Source organism: Rhinatrema bivittatum, chromosome 11, assembly GCF_901001135.1.
Source record: "Rhinatrema bivittatum chromosome 11, aRhiBiv1.1, whole genome shotgun sequence".
In the NCBI taxonomy this organism is placed as follows: domain Eukaryota; kingdom Metazoa; phylum Chordata; class Amphibia; order Gymnophiona; family Rhinatrematidae; genus Rhinatrema; species Rhinatrema bivittatum.
The window spans coordinates 69,829,235-69,849,586 of NC_042625.1; the positions used below are offsets into that span (position 1 = coordinate 69,829,235).

At 47.2% G+C, this 20,352-nt stretch overlaps 2 protein-coding genes across 3 annotated transcripts in view; both read left to right on the plus strand.

The window, feature by feature from the left end:
• The window catches only part of LOC115100705 (serine/threonine-protein phosphatase 5), a 62,826-nt gene extending 52,653 nt beyond the window's left edge, over positions 1 to 10,173 (plus strand). Inside the window, exons 12-13 of one of the 2 annotated variants that reach the window (XM_029619432.1) lie at positions 8,536 to 8,617; positions 8,831 to 10,173. In XM_029619432.1, the coding sequence (XP_029475292.1) occupies positions 8,536 to 8,617; positions 8,831 to 8,893 (145 nt within the window). In that variant the 3' untranslated portion in view covers positions 8,894 to 10,173. Of the gene's footprint in view, positions 1 to 8,352; positions 8,509 to 8,535; positions 8,618 to 8,830 lie in introns of those variants that run through there. The other variant, XM_029619433.1, reaches the window with a different exon arrangement.
• Positions 10,174 to 16,256: 6,083 nt separating this feature from the next.
• Positions 16,257 to 20,352, plus strand: part of LOC115073224 (protein jagged-2-like) — a 54,951-nt gene continuing 50,855 nt past the window's right edge. Inside the window, exon 1 of the mRNA XM_029571492.1 lies at positions 16,257 to 16,954. Coding sequence (XP_029427352.1) covers positions 16,883 to 16,954 — 72 coding nt within the window. The 5' untranslated portion in view covers positions 16,257 to 16,882. The remainder of the gene's footprint in view (positions 16,955 to 20,352) is intronic.

The following is a 20,352-nucleotide window of genomic DNA, read 5'->3' on the forward strand; positions in this document are numbered from 1 at the left end:
TTGTAAGTTGAAGACTGGATCTAAATAATCTCTGGTGGCGAGAAGTGTCAAAAGAAAGCATCCACGTGGACTATAGATGTGCCATGTCCTATTATTTATTTATTTAATTTATAATTGTAATTTCTTCACAGCTTGTCTTTTCTGCATCGTTATCTCAATTGCAATATTTTAAATTTCCTATCGTGTAGCCAGATGGACTCGCGACCAATGGGTTATGCTCCCCTGCCAGCAGATGGAGACTGAGTCAGGTTTCAAAGCTGATGTCACCCTATATACACCCCTACAGTGACCTCAGTATTTCTCAGTCTCTAGCAGATGTGGATGTTCTTTCTCTTTGGGGATCGCTGTACATTTTGGAACAAGAAATTATACTTTTAAATTGGAGAGAAAATTGAGCCTCGCTCTTCTGCGGTGATACCTAAAGGTCCCTCTCCCAGTTGAGAATTCCTGAGGTGATTTCCGAGATCCCTTAGAGGTGTGCCTTGGTTCAGTAGCTGGTTCCTGGCGTGGACTTGACTGCTTAAGCAGCTGAAAGGCAGCAGATGCAGGAAGCTGAGCGCAGCAGTGATGGCCAAAGCCCTCTCCCCTGCAGCTGGAGGCCATCTCCATACTCAGCTGTTAAACAGAAAAAAAGAGGATTTACTTCCTGATTCAGAAATGTTTGGAGGGATTTTGGTAAGACTTCCTCCAGTCTCCTTGCTCGGCTTGCCGTACTGACGTTCCCGTTGGGTTAAGGTGAAGTGGGCTTCTAAGCGGGTTGAGCAGCCTTCCTGGTAGGCTAGACCCCGCTTTAGGCTTGGTCGGCATACTGCGTGGATGGCTGCAGGGGCGCCATCTTGTGCGCGTCTTTGTGCGTGCTGTATTACCCTCCATAGAGCGTTGGCACGTGCAGTGCTTGGCTCTACGCACGTGCCATGCGCATACCGTCTCATGTATACATACGTGCACAACTTACTAGTTGCAGAATTCAAGTAAAGCTGGGCACACGGGCTGTGTGTGTGCGTGGCCGAGTAGGTGCCCAAAATGTGAGCACATAAAATTTTAAGCACAAGCCAACTGAACATGCAGTTACTATTGCCAATGGCTTTGACAGCAAAGAAACATAAGCGCCTTTCTCTCTACGCTGCTTGTCATATTAGGGCTGCACAGTCTGACCTGGATTCTTGCTTTTGTCAGCACTGTGAGGAAGCCTGGCTTCTCCCATTCAGAGGATGGATAAGCCACAGCCTTAACTGGAAGTACCCTGGATCTGAGTACCCCCGGGACTGGGCCATCCATGGGAGAGTGAAATTCAACAGCACCTAACCCAGTACCTCCTGGGCTAGGCATGGACCTGGCTGTCTTCTCTTGGGTGGAATTTTTTCAAGGCCTTCAAACCTTTGTACAGGCGCAGTCTGCTACCTCGTTTGCCCCGTCCAGACTGAATCTCAGCCAGTAAACCCTCTCTCTCCCAGTCCTATCGGCAGACCTCGATGCATGCCTCGCCTCACCAAGGGTGTCCCTAGCAAAGATCCAGATGGCGCAGGCAAAGAGGAGGATATGGATTCCTTGGAAGATAGAGAGATTCCTCCTGGTTTAGAACAGTTTCGGACCATGTTAGTTTTTCCATAGAGACAAATTGCCGGCCCTGGTTTCCCAAATCATGAAGATCTTGGGAGTTCTGGGGCAGACGCTATGATGGAACCAAAGAAGAATCTCATTCTGATTTCCCTACAGAAAGCTTCTTGCTACTTTCAAGTACTGGAAGCCATCCAGGAATTCATTGACCTGGCATGGGACGCCCCAGAAGCAAGTTTTAAAGGTGGATGAGCGTTAGAAGTTCTATACCAACTGGATCCGGCAGCAAGAGAACGATTGCGTTTCCCTAGAGTGGATGCATTGGTCTGTGCCGTCTCTAAGCGAACAACTATCCCAGTGGAGGGAGGCGCGGCCTTAAAGGATGCGTGTGATAGATGAATGGAGTCCATCCTTAAACAGGCCTTTGGATTCGCAGTGACCTTACAAATTGCTTCTTGTTGTGTGGTGGTAGCTTGTTCGTGCCTGCTCCTTTCTCGGGAGGTGGATGACTCTGGGCGGATTCCAGAGCAGTTATGGAACCCACCGCTGCCGCCTTAGCTGATGTGGACTCAGACCTAGTCTGTATCTCTGCCAGAGCTGTGGCCTCAGTAGTGGTGGTGGCCAGAAGACAGCTATGGCTGTGGAACTGGTCATCAGACATAGCCTCCAAGGCAAATCTCACAGATGTGCCCTTTAAAGGATCACTGCTCTTTGGAAATGAATTGGAAAAACTGGCCAGTAAATGAGGTGAATCTCCAGTATCAGAAGTTAAGAGAAAGCAGTTACAGCACCCCTCTCCTATGAAAGGTCTATCCAAGGGCTCCCAGCGCTTTCACTCCTACTGGAACTTGACATTTCAGAGGTCTCTGTCCTTGGGAAGGTCTCAGTCCTTTCAGAGTAGAGGGCCCAAGAAAGGGGAAGGCTTGGGTTCAGGTTCATCCCGAACCCCCCAATGAATTTTGTTGACCCACCCTTGGAACAAGGAGATAGAGGGTCGACTGTCCCTCTTCTACCAATGGTGGGTCGAGATCACTTCGGACAAATGAGTACTGGAGGTCATACAAGAAGGATATGCGCTGGAATTTTGCAGCATTCCTCAAGACAAATTCATGATATCTCCTTGCCACTCCCAGCTCAAGAAGCAGGCAGTGGAGACTACCCTGTTAAATCTTCTCAGGATGAGGGCTATAATCCCAGTACCTGCACCCCAGGAAAATACGGGACGTTATTCCATCTATTTTGTCATACCCAAGAAGGAAGGTTCCTTTCGCCCTATCCTGGACCTCAAGAGTGTCAACCGACATCTACGAGTGATTCATTTCTGCATGGAAAACCTACGCTCTCTGATAATGGCCATCAATCGAGAGAGTTCTTAACCTCCCTGGACCTATCCGAGGCCTATCTACATATTCCAATCCATCAAGAACATCAGTTCTACGCTTTGCAATACTGGGTCCCCATTATCAGTTTCGGGCACTGCCCTTTGGCCTGGTCACCACACCTGGAACATTTTCCAAGATTATGGTAGTCATATTTATTATTTATTTATTTATTTATTTATAGCTTTTATATACCGAAGTTCAAGTAACAGGGTTACTTATCAGTTCGGGTTACATTCCAACAAGCACACAAACAATGATAACAATTGTCTTACATTGAACAGGGAAGCGAACAACTTGGGTGAACATAACTTGGAAGAACCAGAGAAATAAAAAGTAGTAGTAGCAGGACTTGTGGTGTATCAAGCCTGCAGGTAGGGGAGGGATGGCTGAAGGGGGGAAGAGGGAAAGGTGAAACTATCGATTTATTAATATATGGGATGTATACTTGGGGGAAGGCCCTGGGTGAGGGCAGTCTGAGAAGCTGTGGAGGGTCCGTGATGTTATGGGAAAGCTTGGCAGAACAGAAAAGTCTTTAGTCTTTTTTTAAACATCTTTAGTCTTTTTTTTAAACGTGTTTGGACATTGTTCATAGCGGTAGTGTTGAGAAAAGAGGGAATCCTGGTGCACCCGTACTTGGACAGCTGGTTGATCTGGGCAAAGTCCGTGGAAGAGAGTCTCTGGGTGACCTCCTTACTTCAGAAATTTGGTTGGGTCGTAAACCTGGTCAAAAGCAGTCTCAAACCCTCCAAGTCCTTGGAATATCTGGGAGTCCAATTCGACACCAAGCAGGCCAAGGTCTTCCTTCTGACTTCGCAAATAAGGAAATTGATGTCCTAAGTGCGTTGGTTGAGGAGCACAATACGTCCAACGGTGTGGAGCTATCTTCAAGTTCTTGATTTGATGGTGGCAACCCTGGAAGTAGTGCCGTGGGTGAGAGCACACCTGCGACTACTTCAACGATCCCTGCTGTCACATTGGAACCTGCAGTCTCAGGATTTTGATTTGCCTCTGCTTACTGATGGAAGTATGCACTTAACTTCAGTGGTGGCTGCAGGGTGCTCATCTGGGCAGGGGTGTCCCCCTGTCCTCTCCGAACTGGCTGGTCCTCATGACAGTCGTGAGCTGTCCCTTGTATTTGCCCAGGGACGTTGGACCAAGGAAGAGGCCCTGTGGAACACAAACCATCTGGAAGCCCAGGCAGTCAGATTGCTGTCTCTACAATTCAGTTGCATACTCCAGGGTCAAGCGGTCTGCATAATGTCGGACAACGCAATGACGGTAGCCTACATCAACCGCCAGGGTAGAACCAAAAGCCAGCAAGTGTCACAGGAGATAGACCTTCTTATGGAATGGGCAGAAATACATCTACAGATGATCTCATCCTCCCACATGGCAGGAAAAGACAGTCAGAGCAGACTTTCTAAGCAGGGAGAGTCTGGATCCAGGAAAGTGGGTGTTGTCTGCCAAAGCTGGACAGGGACATTCACAGAATCAAGCACCACACAGGATTAGTCCTACTAATAGCTCCAGATTGGCCCAGGCATCCATGGTATGTGGACATGTGGAGACCCTCCCTGTGCCTCCCACCAGTCCTTCATGAAGATCTACTCAGTTCTGTCTTATGGTCTGGCCCTTGAGGACTCGCTTGATGAAGCGAGAATATACGGCGGAAGTAATTGCCACCTTATTCCACGCAAGGACGTTCTCTGTTCCTAGCATATGTGTGAGTCTGGAGAGTATTTGAGGCCTGGTGAGGAACATGGTGTTTCCCCTTAGGTGGTCAAAATCCCACTAATTCTGGAATTTTTGCAGGTTGCCTTGAATAAAGGTTTGACCCTTAACTCCTTGAAAGTTCAGGTAGTGGTGCTCTCCTGTTTCAGGGGCGAGGTGCACAGAACCCGCCTGTCGCTCAACTGGTCGTGGCCCGTTTTCTGAAAGGGGTGAAGCAACTCCAGCCACCCCAACGGTAGCTGGTTCCCTTGTGAAATCTTAATCTAGTATTGGAGGTTTTAGCAGGGTCCTCCTTTCAGCCGCTGCGCAGTCTTTCCTTACGTTTTATTAGCCTTGAAAATGGTGTTCCTGGTGGCTATGTGCTCAGCATGTCGCATCTCTGAACTACAGGCATTGTCGTGTCCGGACCCATTCCTCCGGATGACTCCAGGAGCTTTATAACTTCATATCATTCCATTCTTCTTACCCACTGTAGTCTCAGACTTTCATTTGAATCAGTCCATTTCATTACCATCCATAGATATGCAGAAAAATACTGCTTCCTCCATCATTTGAATATCAGTAGGCTTTTGGTACAGTTTCTGGAAGCTTCAGAACCAGTCCAAAAGGCGGACCACATGTTTGAGCTTCTCAGTGGAAGAAAACAGGGCAAACCAGCTTTGCGGGCCACCATAGCTCGCTGGATTAAGGAGGTGGTCACGGGAGCCTATGTGGAGGCAGGAAAGCCGTTACCTTTTCAGGTTAAAGCTCATTCCACTAGGGCTCAGGCAGTCTCATGGGCAGAAGCTAGACTGCTGTCTCCCGTCAACATCTGCCGAGCAGCGACGTGATCTTCCTTGCACAACTTCTCCAGGTTCCATCACCTGGACATACAGGCCCGAGAAGATGCAGCTTTTACAAGGGTGGTATTAACTGGACTGCGGGCAGCCTCCCTCCCTGATCAGGAGTAGCTTTGGTACATCCCATTGGTCCTGAGTCCATCTGGCTACAACATGGAGAAATTACTTACCTGATAATTTCGTTTTTCTTAGTGTAGACAGATGGACTGAGCATCCTGCCCATGGCTGCCCGAGAACGGTGCCAAGGGTTCGCCCACGGATATTGATTCCAAGAGATTACTGGTAAGCCATCATCCAGTCCCTAGATCAGGGTGTCTATAATCTTACTGGAGTTCAGTGTTTGGTTGAGTACAGTTACGGTTATCTGTTTTTAATCCATGTTTTTTCAATATTATGTCTACAATGGCTTTTGAAGAGAATACTGAAGGGCTGAGGCCACTGCAGAGGTGTATCTAGGGTGACATCAGCTTTGAAACCTGACTCCGTCTCCATATGTTGGCAGGGGAGCATAACCCATTGGTCCTAAGTCCATCTCACTACACTGTAAAATGAAATTATCAGATAAGTAATTTCTCCATTAATAAAGATTAAAGTGAAAAAAGAGCATTAACTCCAGTTCCAAAGGAGAGTCCCAAGTGATGAGAGAGAGCTTGTTTTCCCAGGCTTTGCTAAGTATTGACTCTGAGTGCACAAACATAGCTTGAGAAGAATGGTGCAGGGAGTCCAGTGAATTGAAACTTAATCTTCTCTGCATGGCTCCAAGAGTAGAAGGTATTCTGGAGACTGTTCTCCAACCCCCAAAATAGCTGTGCCTGGAGGTTAGGTCTGCTGCCTCAGGGCGTTCACCATGACAGTTTCCTGCTTCAAGCTCTTTTCAAGAGCCTTCTGCGAAAGTTGGTCCAATCCAATTTACCAATCTTCTGTGAGTGGTGATTCATCTTGTCTTCTGAGAACATTTGTTACTAGTAAGCAATTATTTTTCTCATATTTTATCTGAACCTTCCTTGCAACTTCTTATCATGTTCCTTTTTCATTTCCTTCTATATGGAAAGTTTCACCTTCCTGTACTTTGATGCTTGTCCCATATTTGAATGTTTGTCATAACCCCTTAATTCCCCTAGTGAGGACATTTTGAGTGTCTTAAGCCTTTAATTCTAGGTTTTCTGTTCCAGGCCTTGAATAATTCTTATATCCCTTTTCTGACCTGCTTCCATTATGTGTCCCTACAAAAATATATTCTCCAAAACTGTGCATAGTACTCACAATGAAGTCTCGCTAGTGACTTATAGAATGGTAACGTTCCCTCCTTTTTCCTGCTGCTAATACCTCTACTTATGCAGTTGAGAGGTTATCGGAGATGATTAAGCCTCAGACTATCTGTTCCAGTTCTGAATCAGAGGTGGGCAAACTTTTCTACATAGTACCACATTAGTGGCTCTTGCCTGTACCATGGGCTGATGGGGACATCTTCTGAGCACTGAGGGAGGGACATGCATCCAGGCGGATTGGTGTCTGATAACAGCCACTTTTTCAACAGCCTATTCTTCCTGGGAGGGGGGGGGCAGACCTCTAATTAAAACCACCCTACCTGCCCTTCTCATATGCAGTAAATTAAGGCTCATCTGGGTCATAATCCAACACCTTCCCATGCTGATCAAAGGCTCAGTGCATTTACAACAGGGGCAAGAGCCAAACCCCAAAAATCAACTTTCACCACCTTTCCATAATCTGATCATGGGGGGGGGGCGGGGGGCAGATTGGAGCCACATTTTTTTTTTCCTGGTGTGGATTGCGCTGTTTAGATTACCACACATCTTCAGAAAATGCAAGAAGAACAATCATGAGGCACGGAAAGGGCTGTAGTTGCACACACTTGTAGCTGCCATCACTTACAGTGGCTGGAAGAGCAGGGTCGAGCCTTCCTCTCCTCCCTTTGCTGATGGTTTCCACAGCAACCGAGGAGCTCCAAGGTTGGCATTCTTGAGTCCCCTGAGTGACTGTCCCCACACCCATCTTCCGGCTGGTTCCATGATCAGCTATTCTTACAAACAGCTGATCTTATTTTTTTTTTCAGCTGCAGCCATCTTCTGGGTTTGCAGCAATATAATATATTTTTTTTAAAGTTCACAGAACAGCTGATCATGAGGCTGACAGGAAGGAGGGGCAGAAAAGCAGAGGAACTACACCGTGGGCCAAACCACATAGTCCTTGCAGGGCGGAAGAAAAGCATCCTGGGGATAGTCTTCACGTGCGGGCTACAGTTTGCCTACCTCTGTTCTAAATCGGTGGTTCCCTAACCTGTTCCAGGGCGACCCCTAGCCAGGATATCTGCAATAAATACAGATGAGGGAGATTTGCATGCATCATCTCCATTTTTATACAAGCTTCTCATGCACATTCACTCTGGATTTTTATTTATTAATAAACATTTGATTTTCCACCTTTTATTAAAAAAAAAATCACAAGGCAGATTACAAACAAAGTTAATTACAATTGCAGTTGATTCTTGATTTACAGTCAGCACAGGATCACAAGAGGTCATTACCAGAAAGAGTAGAGAAATGAGGTAGAGTATTTGCAATTATTTGGCATGTAGGAGAGCATGTCCCTAGGCATTGTCGGTTAGATGTATTAAACTGTAAGTGTAGAACAAGTATGGACATAAATTAAGCATAATAATATCCTGAAAACTACAGCTGACTGTGGAGGGGGGGTGTCTTAGGACAGGTTTGGGCACCACTATGGTTAATGGATTTTTACCTGTCAAATGCATGATTTGAATTTATTTATTTATTTATTTTGCAATTGAAGTTCATTTTCCAAACTCCAGCTCATTTTTACAGTGTTTTCAAGCCCCTCTTGATTTTCTTCACCTGCTCTGCTGAGTCAGACCTCTGTTTGAGAGGCTGTGCCCTGCTCCTCTTCGTCTCTGCAGTCCTTCAGATGGGGTTAGATGGCTTGGAATAGTTCAGACTGGAGGTAGGATCCCACAGTGATTTGTAATAGATTATGCATTTTGTTTTCAGCGATCAAATGGGAAATAAAGGGGCCTATATCCATCTCAGGGGCTTGGACCTGCAGCCCACATTTCACCAGTTCACAGCAGTGGTGAGTAACTCACTGACTTCCCTACCCACTTCTTTCCTCTTACCATTGATATAAAATGGTGAGCATAGGACCCAGGAGACTGTAGAATGGGGGGAGGACTCAGCTCTGAGGCAGTGAATGTTGGGACCCATGGGGTTGTAGTACTGGTGAGAGCTCAGCGTAGGGGACAGAGACAGAAATTTCATACACTAATACTGCTCTTTCTCCCTGTAGCCTCACCCAAACGTGAAACCGATGGCATATGCAAACACGCTCTTGCAGCTGGGAATGATGTAACTGCCACTAAGAAGTCATCAATTCACCCAGGACATGGAAACCAAGCTGATGTCTCAGCCTTCCCTCTTGCTTCAACCCTGCTGCTATGGGGCAGAAGAGGCATCCACCACAGCAGGTGGCCAGTGGCTCCCGGAGAGAGGAGGCCGAGTTAACCCTGCGTGACCCCAGTGTGCTAGCGTTACTGTCAGACAGTCTCACAGCAAGGCAGGGATAGCTTTATTGATATTATAATTTTTTAATACTGTACGATGACCTGCAGCATTCTTGGGAAGAGATGCTTTGCAGGGAAAGGTGTGCATGTGGGTGCTTACAAACACCCTCTTTATCATTCTTTCTCTCCCTATGGGGGAGGCTCCTAATTTCTCACAGAGCTTTTCATGGCATGGGTAGAATCCACAGAACCAGGAGCAGGTGTGTTAACTTCCTGCAAGCTAGGGCCTAGGAGCCATAATTTTGTACTAAGGCTTCTCTCTATAGAAAGTGTTTCTCTAACCTGAGGATTGGAGTTCTGCTCACTGTAAAGCTGGAGTAGCTCATGTTTCTTGCCTGTTACGATGTCGTCATACCAGGCTGTCACCAAATAGCTCCGGTCCTTGAGCCTACTTCATTATATGTGCCTGGTGTGGCTACAGCTTGGTTCAGGGTTGGTGATGGTTGTAGTTTGGTGGAGCTGGCTTCCCCCAATACCTCCCGTCACTTACCTTCTGTTAAATCTCATCCTCCAGATGTTTCATCTCCACTAGCTGCAGGGTAGTTGAAGGTGGCCTTATACCAGACAATGACCACCGGCCTCGCCTGCCCTGCAAATAAATGAAAAGGAGCTTTTCATAGCCCCTTTCTAAGATGCCATAAAAGCAACACGGCAGCCCCAGCCCCCTCCAGTCTGGAAACTGCCAAGTCAGTGCACAGAGAACGGGGCACCACTGTACCTGTAGTGGCAGTCCAGCAGGGTGGCTGTGAGGTGGGGACTGTATAGAAGCCAGTGCAACAAAGCGCATTCCCTATGGCTTAGCCTCAGTCTACTCCCGCTCAGGTTGTTACAGGTTCCCATTTCATATGCGCAGACAGGATCTTTGGGCGCCAAACAGACACATCCATTTTCTTCAGTACACAAATTGCTTTTTCTTGTGTGCTCACTATGAAAGAAGGAAGAAATCACTATGGATTAGAAGTCTGGTGATGTTGAATTCTCCTGACTTCCTCTGTGCACACACAGGCATACCTTCTTAGCTGTTTTACTGTCTGTAATTAAAAATGTTAAAATAAAGTAATTGCCCCAAGTCTGGTCTGTTATCTGCACTGATTCATGTGCACATTCTGAAATGGACATCTGGGGTTTGAGGTCCTCATGAACATTCCAAGTGAGCCATGAACAGAGCCAAGAGACTCCGGCATTGCCCATTCTCTCTTAAATCTGCTGCTGCCCAAAATCTACAAAGGCTTAAAATGCTCAAAATGTACTAACTGATGGAAGTGAGGGGCATATAATAGAAACTTTCAAATATTGAGCAGATTTCAGAGAAAAAGAAACTCTGGGACATAGGCTCCTGAAATGCAGTTTAAGAGAGGAGGGGTCAGAGGAAACAGAAAATATCTGGTTACTGAGGATGGTAGGAACCTAGAATAAACCACACACAAAACCACGTGTTGATTTTATATATATTGATCACAAAAGAAGAACCACCAAAACAATGCACACTATATTTTTCTGAAATATCGAGACCTTCATATATGCGAGCTTAAAATGGCAGCGAGTGATGTGAATGAGCTTAAACTTACGGGTTTCTCTCAAACACATTCTTCACAATGCTTTTGTTTTATATAGTTTTCCTTGCATTTAAAATCCTTGATTTTACTTATCTGATTCATAAGTTTGTTATTGCAGCACTGTCCAACTTAGTAATATCTGACACAGTTCTGTAGAATGTCTTCACTGGATGCACACCAACTTACCATTAAACATCTGTGAAGAAGTTGTACGAAAGGTGAGACCTGTGTTGGATAGTGCTGCAATAGCAAAATTATGAATCAGGGAAGTAAAATATTTTCATCAATGGTTTTAAATGCAAGGAAAACTATATAAACATTGTGAATGCTGTATTTGAGAGAGACCCATGATTATAATTTTGAGCTCCATCACGTCATACGGTGCCATTTTAAGCTGTCACATATGAAGGTCTCTTTTAGGGAAAAAAGGTGTGCATTGTTTTGGTGGTTCTTTTGTGTGAGGTACCTAGAATAAGCTACTGGCAGAAGATAAGATATATCGTGCTGGGTCAGACTAAGGTCCATAAAGTCCACTATCCTATCTCTTGACAGTGGCCAGTCCAGGTCACAAGAACACGGCAGATCCCAAAAAGTAGATCTATTTTCTGGTTACACTCACCTAGGGCTAACAATAGCTTTCTTTAGTCTACCTGCTTAATGTTTTCTGTACTTTTCCTCCAGGAGCTTGTTCAAATCTTTCAAAGCCTATTATGCTATTTGCCTTGACCACATCCTCTGGCAACAGATTTCACAGCTTGTGCACTGCAAGAAAAAGTACTTTCTACAATTTATTTTAAATCTGAGGTTTCGTTTCATAGAGTATCACCTTGTTTTAGTATTATTTGAAAGGGTAAATAACCATTCTTTGTTTACCCGTTCCATCCCACTCATGATTTTATAACTTCTTTCATGACCTCTTTTGGCCACGTCATTTTCCAAGCCAAAGATCCTATGTAGCCTCTCCTCATAGGGTTGCTATTCCATCCCCTTTCTCTCTACTTTTTCTAGTTTGTATCTTTATTTTTAAGATGGTGAAACCATTTCTGCACACTATTCGAGGTGCATTCGCACCATGGATCAATACAAAGATAGCATGATATTTTCTGTCTTATTCTCAATTCCTCTTCAGATCATTCCTAACATTCTATTTGCTTTTTTTTTTTTTACTGCTGCTGCCCACTTGAGCTGAGCGTTTCAATGTATTGTCCATAAACATTCCTAGGTCCTTTTTCCTGTGTGATGATACCTAATATGGAACCCAGCTCTCTATACTTGTAGTGGGGATTATTTTTCCTTATGTACATTACATTTCATCTGCCATTCAGACCTTAGTCTCCTAGGTTTCACAAGATCCCACACTTCCTCCAGTTTCTAGGCCCTCCAGAGGAGGTGGAAACCAGTGTTTTGACAGAATGTAAGTATGCTTGAGCCATAGATAGAGCTGTAGTAAGAACAGGGTTTTTATGTTAGGTGAAAAGACCTGGGGAACTCTGGCATTTAACTAAAGCAGTGTAGAAGGAAACAATTGAGCAGCCTGGGTGGCCCAATTCTCTTTATCTGTTATCTACTATGCTGTGGATTTTGAACATGGCAGTATGGGCTATGCTCCCTGCCACTGCAGCCACCACCACTCTTTCTCTGCTTGCACCATGTACTGTTATAAACATCCAATGCAGCTCCTCTACACATGGGGATGGTTATGAGAGTGGGCTGTGCTTGCTATCACTACATCTGCTGCTCTTCCCAGAGTGGGTGCTGTCATTCTAAACAGCCACTGCAGTTCCCTCATGTTTCACAGCAATGGCTCTTCATTCTAAATAATGGGGCAACTTCTCTACCTGGATCCTGTGCAGCAGCTTCTAGCTCTAAGACAAAGAAGGGGAAAGACTATTTTTGGCAAGATCTTTTTTTTTAAACATGAATTAAAGCTCTTTTGGAATAATTCCCAAAACAGCAGGGTGGATGGGGCTAGCATTTGGTTTTATACCTTTGATTCATTTAAAGCTTAAAAAAAAAAGCACAATCGGTGACAATATTTTTTGTAACATTTAAGGAGAGAAATTTTCAAAAGTCATTTACCCATGGAAATGGTTATTTACCCATGTGAAAGATTGAAAATAGCTTATCTTGTATGTGGGTGAAAGTTGCTATGTGGTGTCACAGCGCATACTTATAATACCTGCATATTCCCAGGGTGGGGTTAGGCTAGGGGCAACAATAATGCAGAAAAAGCAGGTGCAAATGGCTGGGGGTACTTTATCTGTGTGCAGTTTAAAGGGGAATGTATGCACCTATTTTCTTTTTGAGAACTGCTGCAAACTGGATTTTGCACCTATGCTGCCTACATCTTTTTGAAAATTGCCCCCATATATTAGTTATTGAAAATCACTTTCTGTCATATACAGTGTGCTCTTGATTATAGTCGGGTGGCAATTGATTTCTCTGACCATTGTTTACCTAATTTTTTATTTAAAAAAAAAAAAAAAAAAAGATATAAAAGGAAATGTAGATAAGGGAGATTTTTCGCTAATGTGAAATAGTAATCTGTTTTGTTGTACTGTGCCAGTACACAGTCATGCAGAAGAAATGTGTTGCCTGTTATCGTGTTAAAGTCGTCCCGTTGCTATCAGTTGGGGATCTGGCAGAAGTAGTTTAGCGTTGTAGGAGAAAGCTGACTTAGATCAATGTGTCTAAGTTATTTAGTTGTTAGCCAGAGCCTCTGAGCTGTGAGAAATTTTTAAAAAAAAAAAAGAATCCCCCTTCTAGCCTTTGGTGGCAGCCAGTACCCGTTTCCTTTTGCATGGCTGGTGGGTGTCTCCAGGAAGCCGCTGGCAGGGCTGCGGCAGAAGGAGTCCCTCATCTGTGGCTCTCCTGAGAAAGTTGTGACCTTGGATTTACTTGCTGAGGCTTTCTGCTGCAGTTGTGCTGATGCCGGGCCTCCCGGGCTGGCTGGCAGAGTACAAAGGATTTTGTTATCAGAGGAAGGGAGGGAAGAGGAGAGGGCTTTTTGTGTTTGGTTCGATTAAACAAACAGGTCCCGGCGGCAGAGAGGAGGGAGCGGGGCCACTTCTGCCCTTTCCAGCGTTCGCTGACCTGTGCAATCGGTCACTTGAGATCCAGATGTGCGATGCCGGATAATAGGGACGCCGGCGCTAGTGGGAAGGGATGCCGAGGTCAGTAATTGTGAAGACGCCTGTTCCTATGGGTTTCCTATGAGACATCGCTCAGCAAATCTGGAATTGCAGCGCAGGGGGAGGACCGGGAGCTGCTTAAAATACTCTGGATTGGAGACTGAGCTTCATCTCGAACTAAAACAAGTTATGTAAAATCTAATCCCAGGTTTTGGTGTGGTAACAGGGATCAGTTTGCTTGCCATTGAGATCTTCCTATTCAGCAGGCTTCAGCTGTCGACTTATGGGATAGCTCCATTCACATCTGGATCATTTCTGTCAATTTTAAACTCTCCTTCCAAAGACCTATTGGATTTGTAGTTCTTGGTTAAGATTAGCAAGACTACAGCTACCAGAACGCTATAGGGATGCTTCTGCCCCCTTGCCCGGTGTGTTGGAGGCCTTTTGCAGAGGGACTGCACCCCTTAGCATTAGAGAGGTCCCGTTTTGATGTAAGACAACCCCAAGCAAAAAGGCAATTATTAATATTAAGAGCTTTCTTTGCCAGAGGGACCAAGGGCCACGATCCAGGCTGAAAATAGATGCACAAAAAGACAGCCCTACAGCTGTTTTGTGGGGCAGATCCCTGGATGTATCCACACAAGGAGCTGCTCCCACCCTGTGCTCTTCTGGCTCGGTTCCCGCTTCCACATACTGTCTTTGGCTCCTACTTTCAGTGCCAAAATTCCCGAGAAGCAGGTTGTTAACCAGCTGCGGGTCATCGGCGACAGGCTGAGACAGTTCTGGTTTTACTGCCAGCAGCTACAGACTTTTGGTTACAATTTCTGTAAAGAAAAAGAAAAGAGAGACTGCAAGTCCGGAGATGCAGTGGGGGGGCAAAACCAGGCCTGGCTTATATATATATATAGCAAAATATAGTCTTTCAGCAGGGCTTGAACCCAGTCCTGCCCTGGGACACAGGATCACCCCAACAACCATCTGCAGGAGCTGTCTGGGTTTTCAGTTCTGAAGACATGGGAATGCCCAATATGGTATTTCTTACCCCCCCCCCCCCCCCCCCCTTCATTTGGTTTGGTTCCTTCCGTTCCCTGTTACTTTCCTCTGGGATATGGGAAATCCCAGATGAGTTTCCCGAGGATACAGGATTTTTCTGGTGCGTTTCTCTGGGATATGGGAGATCCCCCCACTGAACCCCGAGAGAGCCCCAAAGAGTTTCTCTGTAAGTCGGAAGATCTCTGCTTAGTTTACTTGTAATTATGGGAGAGCCCTGCTACCATTTTCCCTAAGATTGTTTTCATTTGTTTTAATACCGTAATTTATTTTGAATGCGCGTGCAAGTTACAGGTGGTTATTCCACCCATGAGCAGCAGGGGGAGACACTTGCACAGCTGTCAAGACAATGGTCCCTCTCCCCAGCCGGTCTGGAAGAGTGAGCGGAAACGAGTGGAGACCAGGACTTAGAAAAGTGGCTGCAGTCTTAGCACTCTCTGGCTTCTTCCAGATTCTCCTTGGTTAATACTGTAAACTCTGCACTGTATCGGCCCCTCAGTGCGTACACTGGAGGGCAGGGGATTAACAGTGCACCGTCTTCCCATCACAAAAAAAAAAAACCCAACATAAAAATACACGTCTTTAATCTCAGTCCTGCTATTTTTTTTTTTTTTTAAAGTAAAACTGAGAAAGAATAGGGCTCTGCTGAGAGGATGCTCACACTGCTGCAATCACAGCTGGCACCATCAGGGCACTGCTGGGAAGCAACTCACCTGCTGGGGTCCTGACTGGCACTGCAAGAAGGAAGTTCATCCGGCTGGGGTCTTCACTGGCACTACTGGGAATAAGCCCACCTTGCTGGGGTCCTGACTGGTACTGGTGTGGAGAAGCTCGCTCGCCCTGTTGAGGTACTGACGGACGCTGCTAGGAGAAAGCTCAACCTGTTAGGGCCTGGCAAGCATTTCTGGGAGGAAATTCACCCTCTTGGGGTCTTGCTGGCACTGCTGGAAGGAAGCTCACCCTGCTGGGGTCCTGGCTGGCACTGCTCAAAGGAAGTTCACCTGCTGGGGTCCTGGCTGGCACTGCTAGGAGGAAGCTCAACCTGGTGGGGTCCTGGCTGGCAGTACTGAGAGGAAATTCACCCTGCCCGGGTCCTGGCTGGCACTACTAGGAGGAAGCTCACATGCTGGGGTCCTGGCTGACACTACTGAGAGGAAGCTCACCTGCCGGGGTCCTGGCTGGCACTGCTAGGAGGAAGCTCACATGCTGGGGTCCTGGCTGACACTACTGAGAGGAAGCTCACCTGCCGGGGTCCTGGCTGGCACTGCTAGGAGGAAGCTCACATGCTGGGGTCCTGGCTGACACTACTGAGAGGAAGCTCACCTGCCGGGGTCCTGGCTGGCACTGCTAGGAGGAAGCTCACCTGCCGGGGTCCTGGCTGGCACTACTAGGAGGAAGCTCACATGCTGGGGTCCTGGCTGACACTACTGAGAGGAAGCTCACCTGCCGGGGTCCTGGCTGGCACTGCTAGGAGGAAGCTCACCTGCCGGGGTCCTGGCTGGCACTGCTAGGAGGAAGCTCACCTGCTGGGGTCCTGGCTGGCAGTACTGAGAGGAAATTTCACCTGCTGGGGTCCTGGCTGGCACTGCTAGGAGGAAGCTCAACCTGGTGGGGTCCTGGCTGGCAGTACTGAGAGGAAATTCACCCTGCCGGGCTCCCTCCTGGCACTGCTGCGAGGAAGCTCAGGCTGCGCTGGTTTTCCCATTCCTCTCTTGGCCCTCCACCCTTCCTCTCCTTTCTGCCCCCGCCTGTGCTGAATCCTGGTCCCTCCGGCATCAGGGGCAGGATCCGCATCAGCAGGAAACGCTCTGGCTCTGCCCCCCCGCCCCAGCCCTGCCAGCGGCTGCAGGGAAAGTTGGTGAGGAGTTGGGGCTGGGATCAGCCTCCGCTCGCTGGCCCCACCCAGGCTCTCATGATGTCAGCCTGAGCTGGGAGCTGCTCCCGGCTCTGTGCACGCCTGGACGCCTGCTGGGAGTCGCTCGGCGACCGCTACCGGAGGGAGCCCGGCACGGCTTAGGGGGACAAAGAGCGCGACGGCAGGATGCAGACAATGAGAAGGAAGGAGCTGCTCCCCGTCACCCTGCTGCTGCCCCTCCTGCTCCTTCAGCCCCAGGTAAGAGACCCTCCCCCCCCTCCCATCCCAGCTACTGAATTCCGAGGAGGGGGCCAGCGCGGTCTGAAGAATTCCCTCAGCCCCTTCTCCCTTTTCTGGGATTCTGTTATTATGAGTTTTAATAACGCGTCACCGCCCCTACCTCTGCACCCTCACCGTGAACACAGAAATCAGGGGAAGAGAGGTAGAAACCGACTAAACCGTTTCTCTTATAGCGTTCGTCCGAATCAAATTATTAATGTATATACCACTGTTAATTCCGAAGTGCTGTCATCAGGGGGGAGGGGAGAGGGGGAGGGGGGGGGGCGGGCGGTGGCAGGTGCCTTCCCTGAAGAGCTCGTTGTCCTGAAGTTTTCTGAGACCCCCCGGAGATGAAGTGAAGGTCATACAGTGAGTTGGTGGCGGTGGTGGGATTAGAACCTGTGTCCGGATGGCCCTTTATGGTGTTTGCCTGCAGTCATTTACCGTATATGTTAGCAGCAAGTGAAAACTCCCGAAATTCCCTCTTCCCTGCCACCACCCTTCCTCTCCACTTCTAAAATTTTCATCTCATCTCCCAAAGGTTTGGGGGTCTTGTAATCCTGCGGTTGGGATGGAGATGAGGTGGATAGACCTGGATGACCACGACTTCCTGGGCCTGATTTATTAGAGGGGATTTTCCCCCACCCTTAACACATAGTTGCATGCGCTCAGTCAGTTACCCCCGCCTTCGTGAGAAATGGTTAACAGGGGTGACATTTTGGTGGGATGGGATGCCGGGGAGCCAGCCAGTACTAAGCGATGGGCCTCTACTTTGGGGAATCGCTGTCTGTGGTTCCAGCTGCTTTAGCGAGACATCTATCAGCAAATCTGTGACCACAGAGAAGCTGGGAGCAGAACTGCAAAAGATGACTCCAGCCGAGCTGGCTCCAGCCTTAAACCAAATCTCCAAAGCCTCCTTTCAGTCCCTGATGTGGGATTCGGATAAGAGAGACGCTGAGCGTGTGGGAAACGGATCTGACCCTGAGGCTGATTGCAATGGCACGGAACTCTTCTGGATAAGACGGACATCCTGAACAGGCTGCAGGGGAGGGGGTAATAGGTTTATACAAGCCCTCCCCCCGCCTTTCTTCCTCTCCCATGCTCACTTCTCATACATGGCATACATGGCAGGAGCAAGAAGTAGTGTGAACCTTTACCCCAAAGCCCTTACAGCCTAAGATCCCACCCAAATATTGGGCCTTTCCTCCAGCAGCAAGCACTATCTAAATCTGCTGTTCCTGAGAGGAGGGGGCACTCCCAGGAGTGGGAGATATGAGACTCTATGCCTGGTGTGCAAGGAATGCAGAGAGTATGACAGAAGATGCAGCCACCCACCCCATCTGGATGCAGGGTGAGTTGGGGGGGGGGGGGTGCAGAGAGACCCTGTGGCTGGGGTGTGGGGATGCAGGGTGGGTGGGTGTTTGCAAGGGGATCCCCTTATGTCTTGGGTTTGGGGCTGCAAGGGGACTTCCTGTGTGTGGGGTGCTGGGAGTTAGGGGAAGTATAGTAGGTGACCCCAAGGGGCGATATCAATGCTCTGAACAGCTCGCCTCCACCCCTCCCCCACTGCTCATATGTTTGTCAGCCAAGCACACACAGACTAGCAGGGAGGTAGAAAAAAGTTGTTTTGGGGTGTAAGCTTAAAGCTACTGGATTCTGGTTATTGACATATTATACCTCAGAACCTTTTCTTGTGGCCCCGAGAGGAGCGGATTCTGCCTCAGGTGCTCAGTTTTCAATACATACCCAGTCAAGGCTGCTACACTGGTTGTACCAAGTCCACGCATGGTTGCCAGGTACTTATGCCTATATAGAATGGCTGTCCTTGGATGCGCTAAGTATGTGTGACACTGGCTAGCTGTGAGTGTACTTAATGAACATCTGGAAGAGTAGATGTATATGTGATACATATCTCTGTATCTCTGAATATATACAAAATATCTGTGTATATTCTGAGTATCTGTTTGTGTATCTGTGAGCAGAGTGCAGGTGACTCACAATAGTGGAGTGATCTCCAGCAAAATGCAGAGAACTCGGGGTCTGAATATTCCAAAGGAGATTCTAGTAAAATGCAGAAAGTTAAGACACTTTTGGAGAGGAGCAGAGTCTAGAAGTTCTGTTAATTTTCTGAACTCCCAGAACCCACAACCACTGATTGCTAATTACAATTATTTGCATCATCATCAGTAGACGGTGAGGTCAGAAGCAGGTGATAATGACTGCAGGTCAGGAGCTGCAGGAACAGGTAAATGCTCTGAGACAAACATCCGGATTGCATGCAAATATTGGAGACTGTGAAGGAAAGGAGAATTTTTCAGATATTGCAGATTAAACCCCAAACATGCTATTGCCCAAGGCCTTTCTGTGGATGAGCATGCAGGCTAGTGTGGATGGAGAGAGTTTTAAATCTGAAAGACCTGGCTTCCAATCCCACTACTGCCACCACCAATGTCACTGTATGACTGTTAGCAAATCCTTTAACCCAGGCTTTCCAGTTTTACTCTTAATCTTGTCAGGGAAGGAACTTTGTAAATATGCAGTTCATTTTGTATAGTTCTGGGTACATTCATTTTGCTGCACAAGTTATTTATTTATTTAACAGCTTTTTTATACCGACATTAAAATGCACATCATATCGGTTTACATTGTAACTGGAGGTAGAAAATACAATAAACAGGGACGGGGGAAGAGGGACAACCCAAAAACAAAAGCTAGACAGCTCTAAAGGGGAGCCTGAGAAAGGAACTAAACGCGGTGCAGAATACATTAGTTAGTGTAAAAACATATGTACAGCGTTACTGGATGCGTGCGGTAAGGAAATGGGAGAGGGCAAGGACAGGGTGGGTGAGAGGGTGGGTAGGGGGGAAATGCAGTTAATCTAGGGGTGCCTAGTGGGATAGCCAAGACTTTAGCAGAGGGGGAGGGGAGGGGGAGGGAATATTACTTGCTAGGATGTAAGGTTTTAGATAGGTAGAGGAGTGTGGAGGAAGTTGCCATGCTGCAGGTAATCTTTTTTTTTTGTTTGTTTGTTTTATTCCTGGATCTCCTTTCTTTTATGTCCTAATATGGTTTAATTCTTATATTTCACCATTTTTGGAGGGGAAGAGGAATAGAAGTTGAGTTATTCCCAGGGGAAGTCTGTGCTATTGAGCTATGCAGAATTAGTGTAGGATTCTTCTCCCCCACAGGATTTGGAATGGCAGGTGTGAGACAGAGCACGTCCAGCAGCTACCAGTACTTACTGTTTTAATAGTCCTACTAGACAGCCACAAACTAAGACCAGAGGCGCCAGGAGACAGTAACGGCTTTGAGGCCCAAGTGGCATCAACAGCTTCAGCCCTCAAAGGTGGAAGGATTAGAGGCCGATGAGGTTGAGT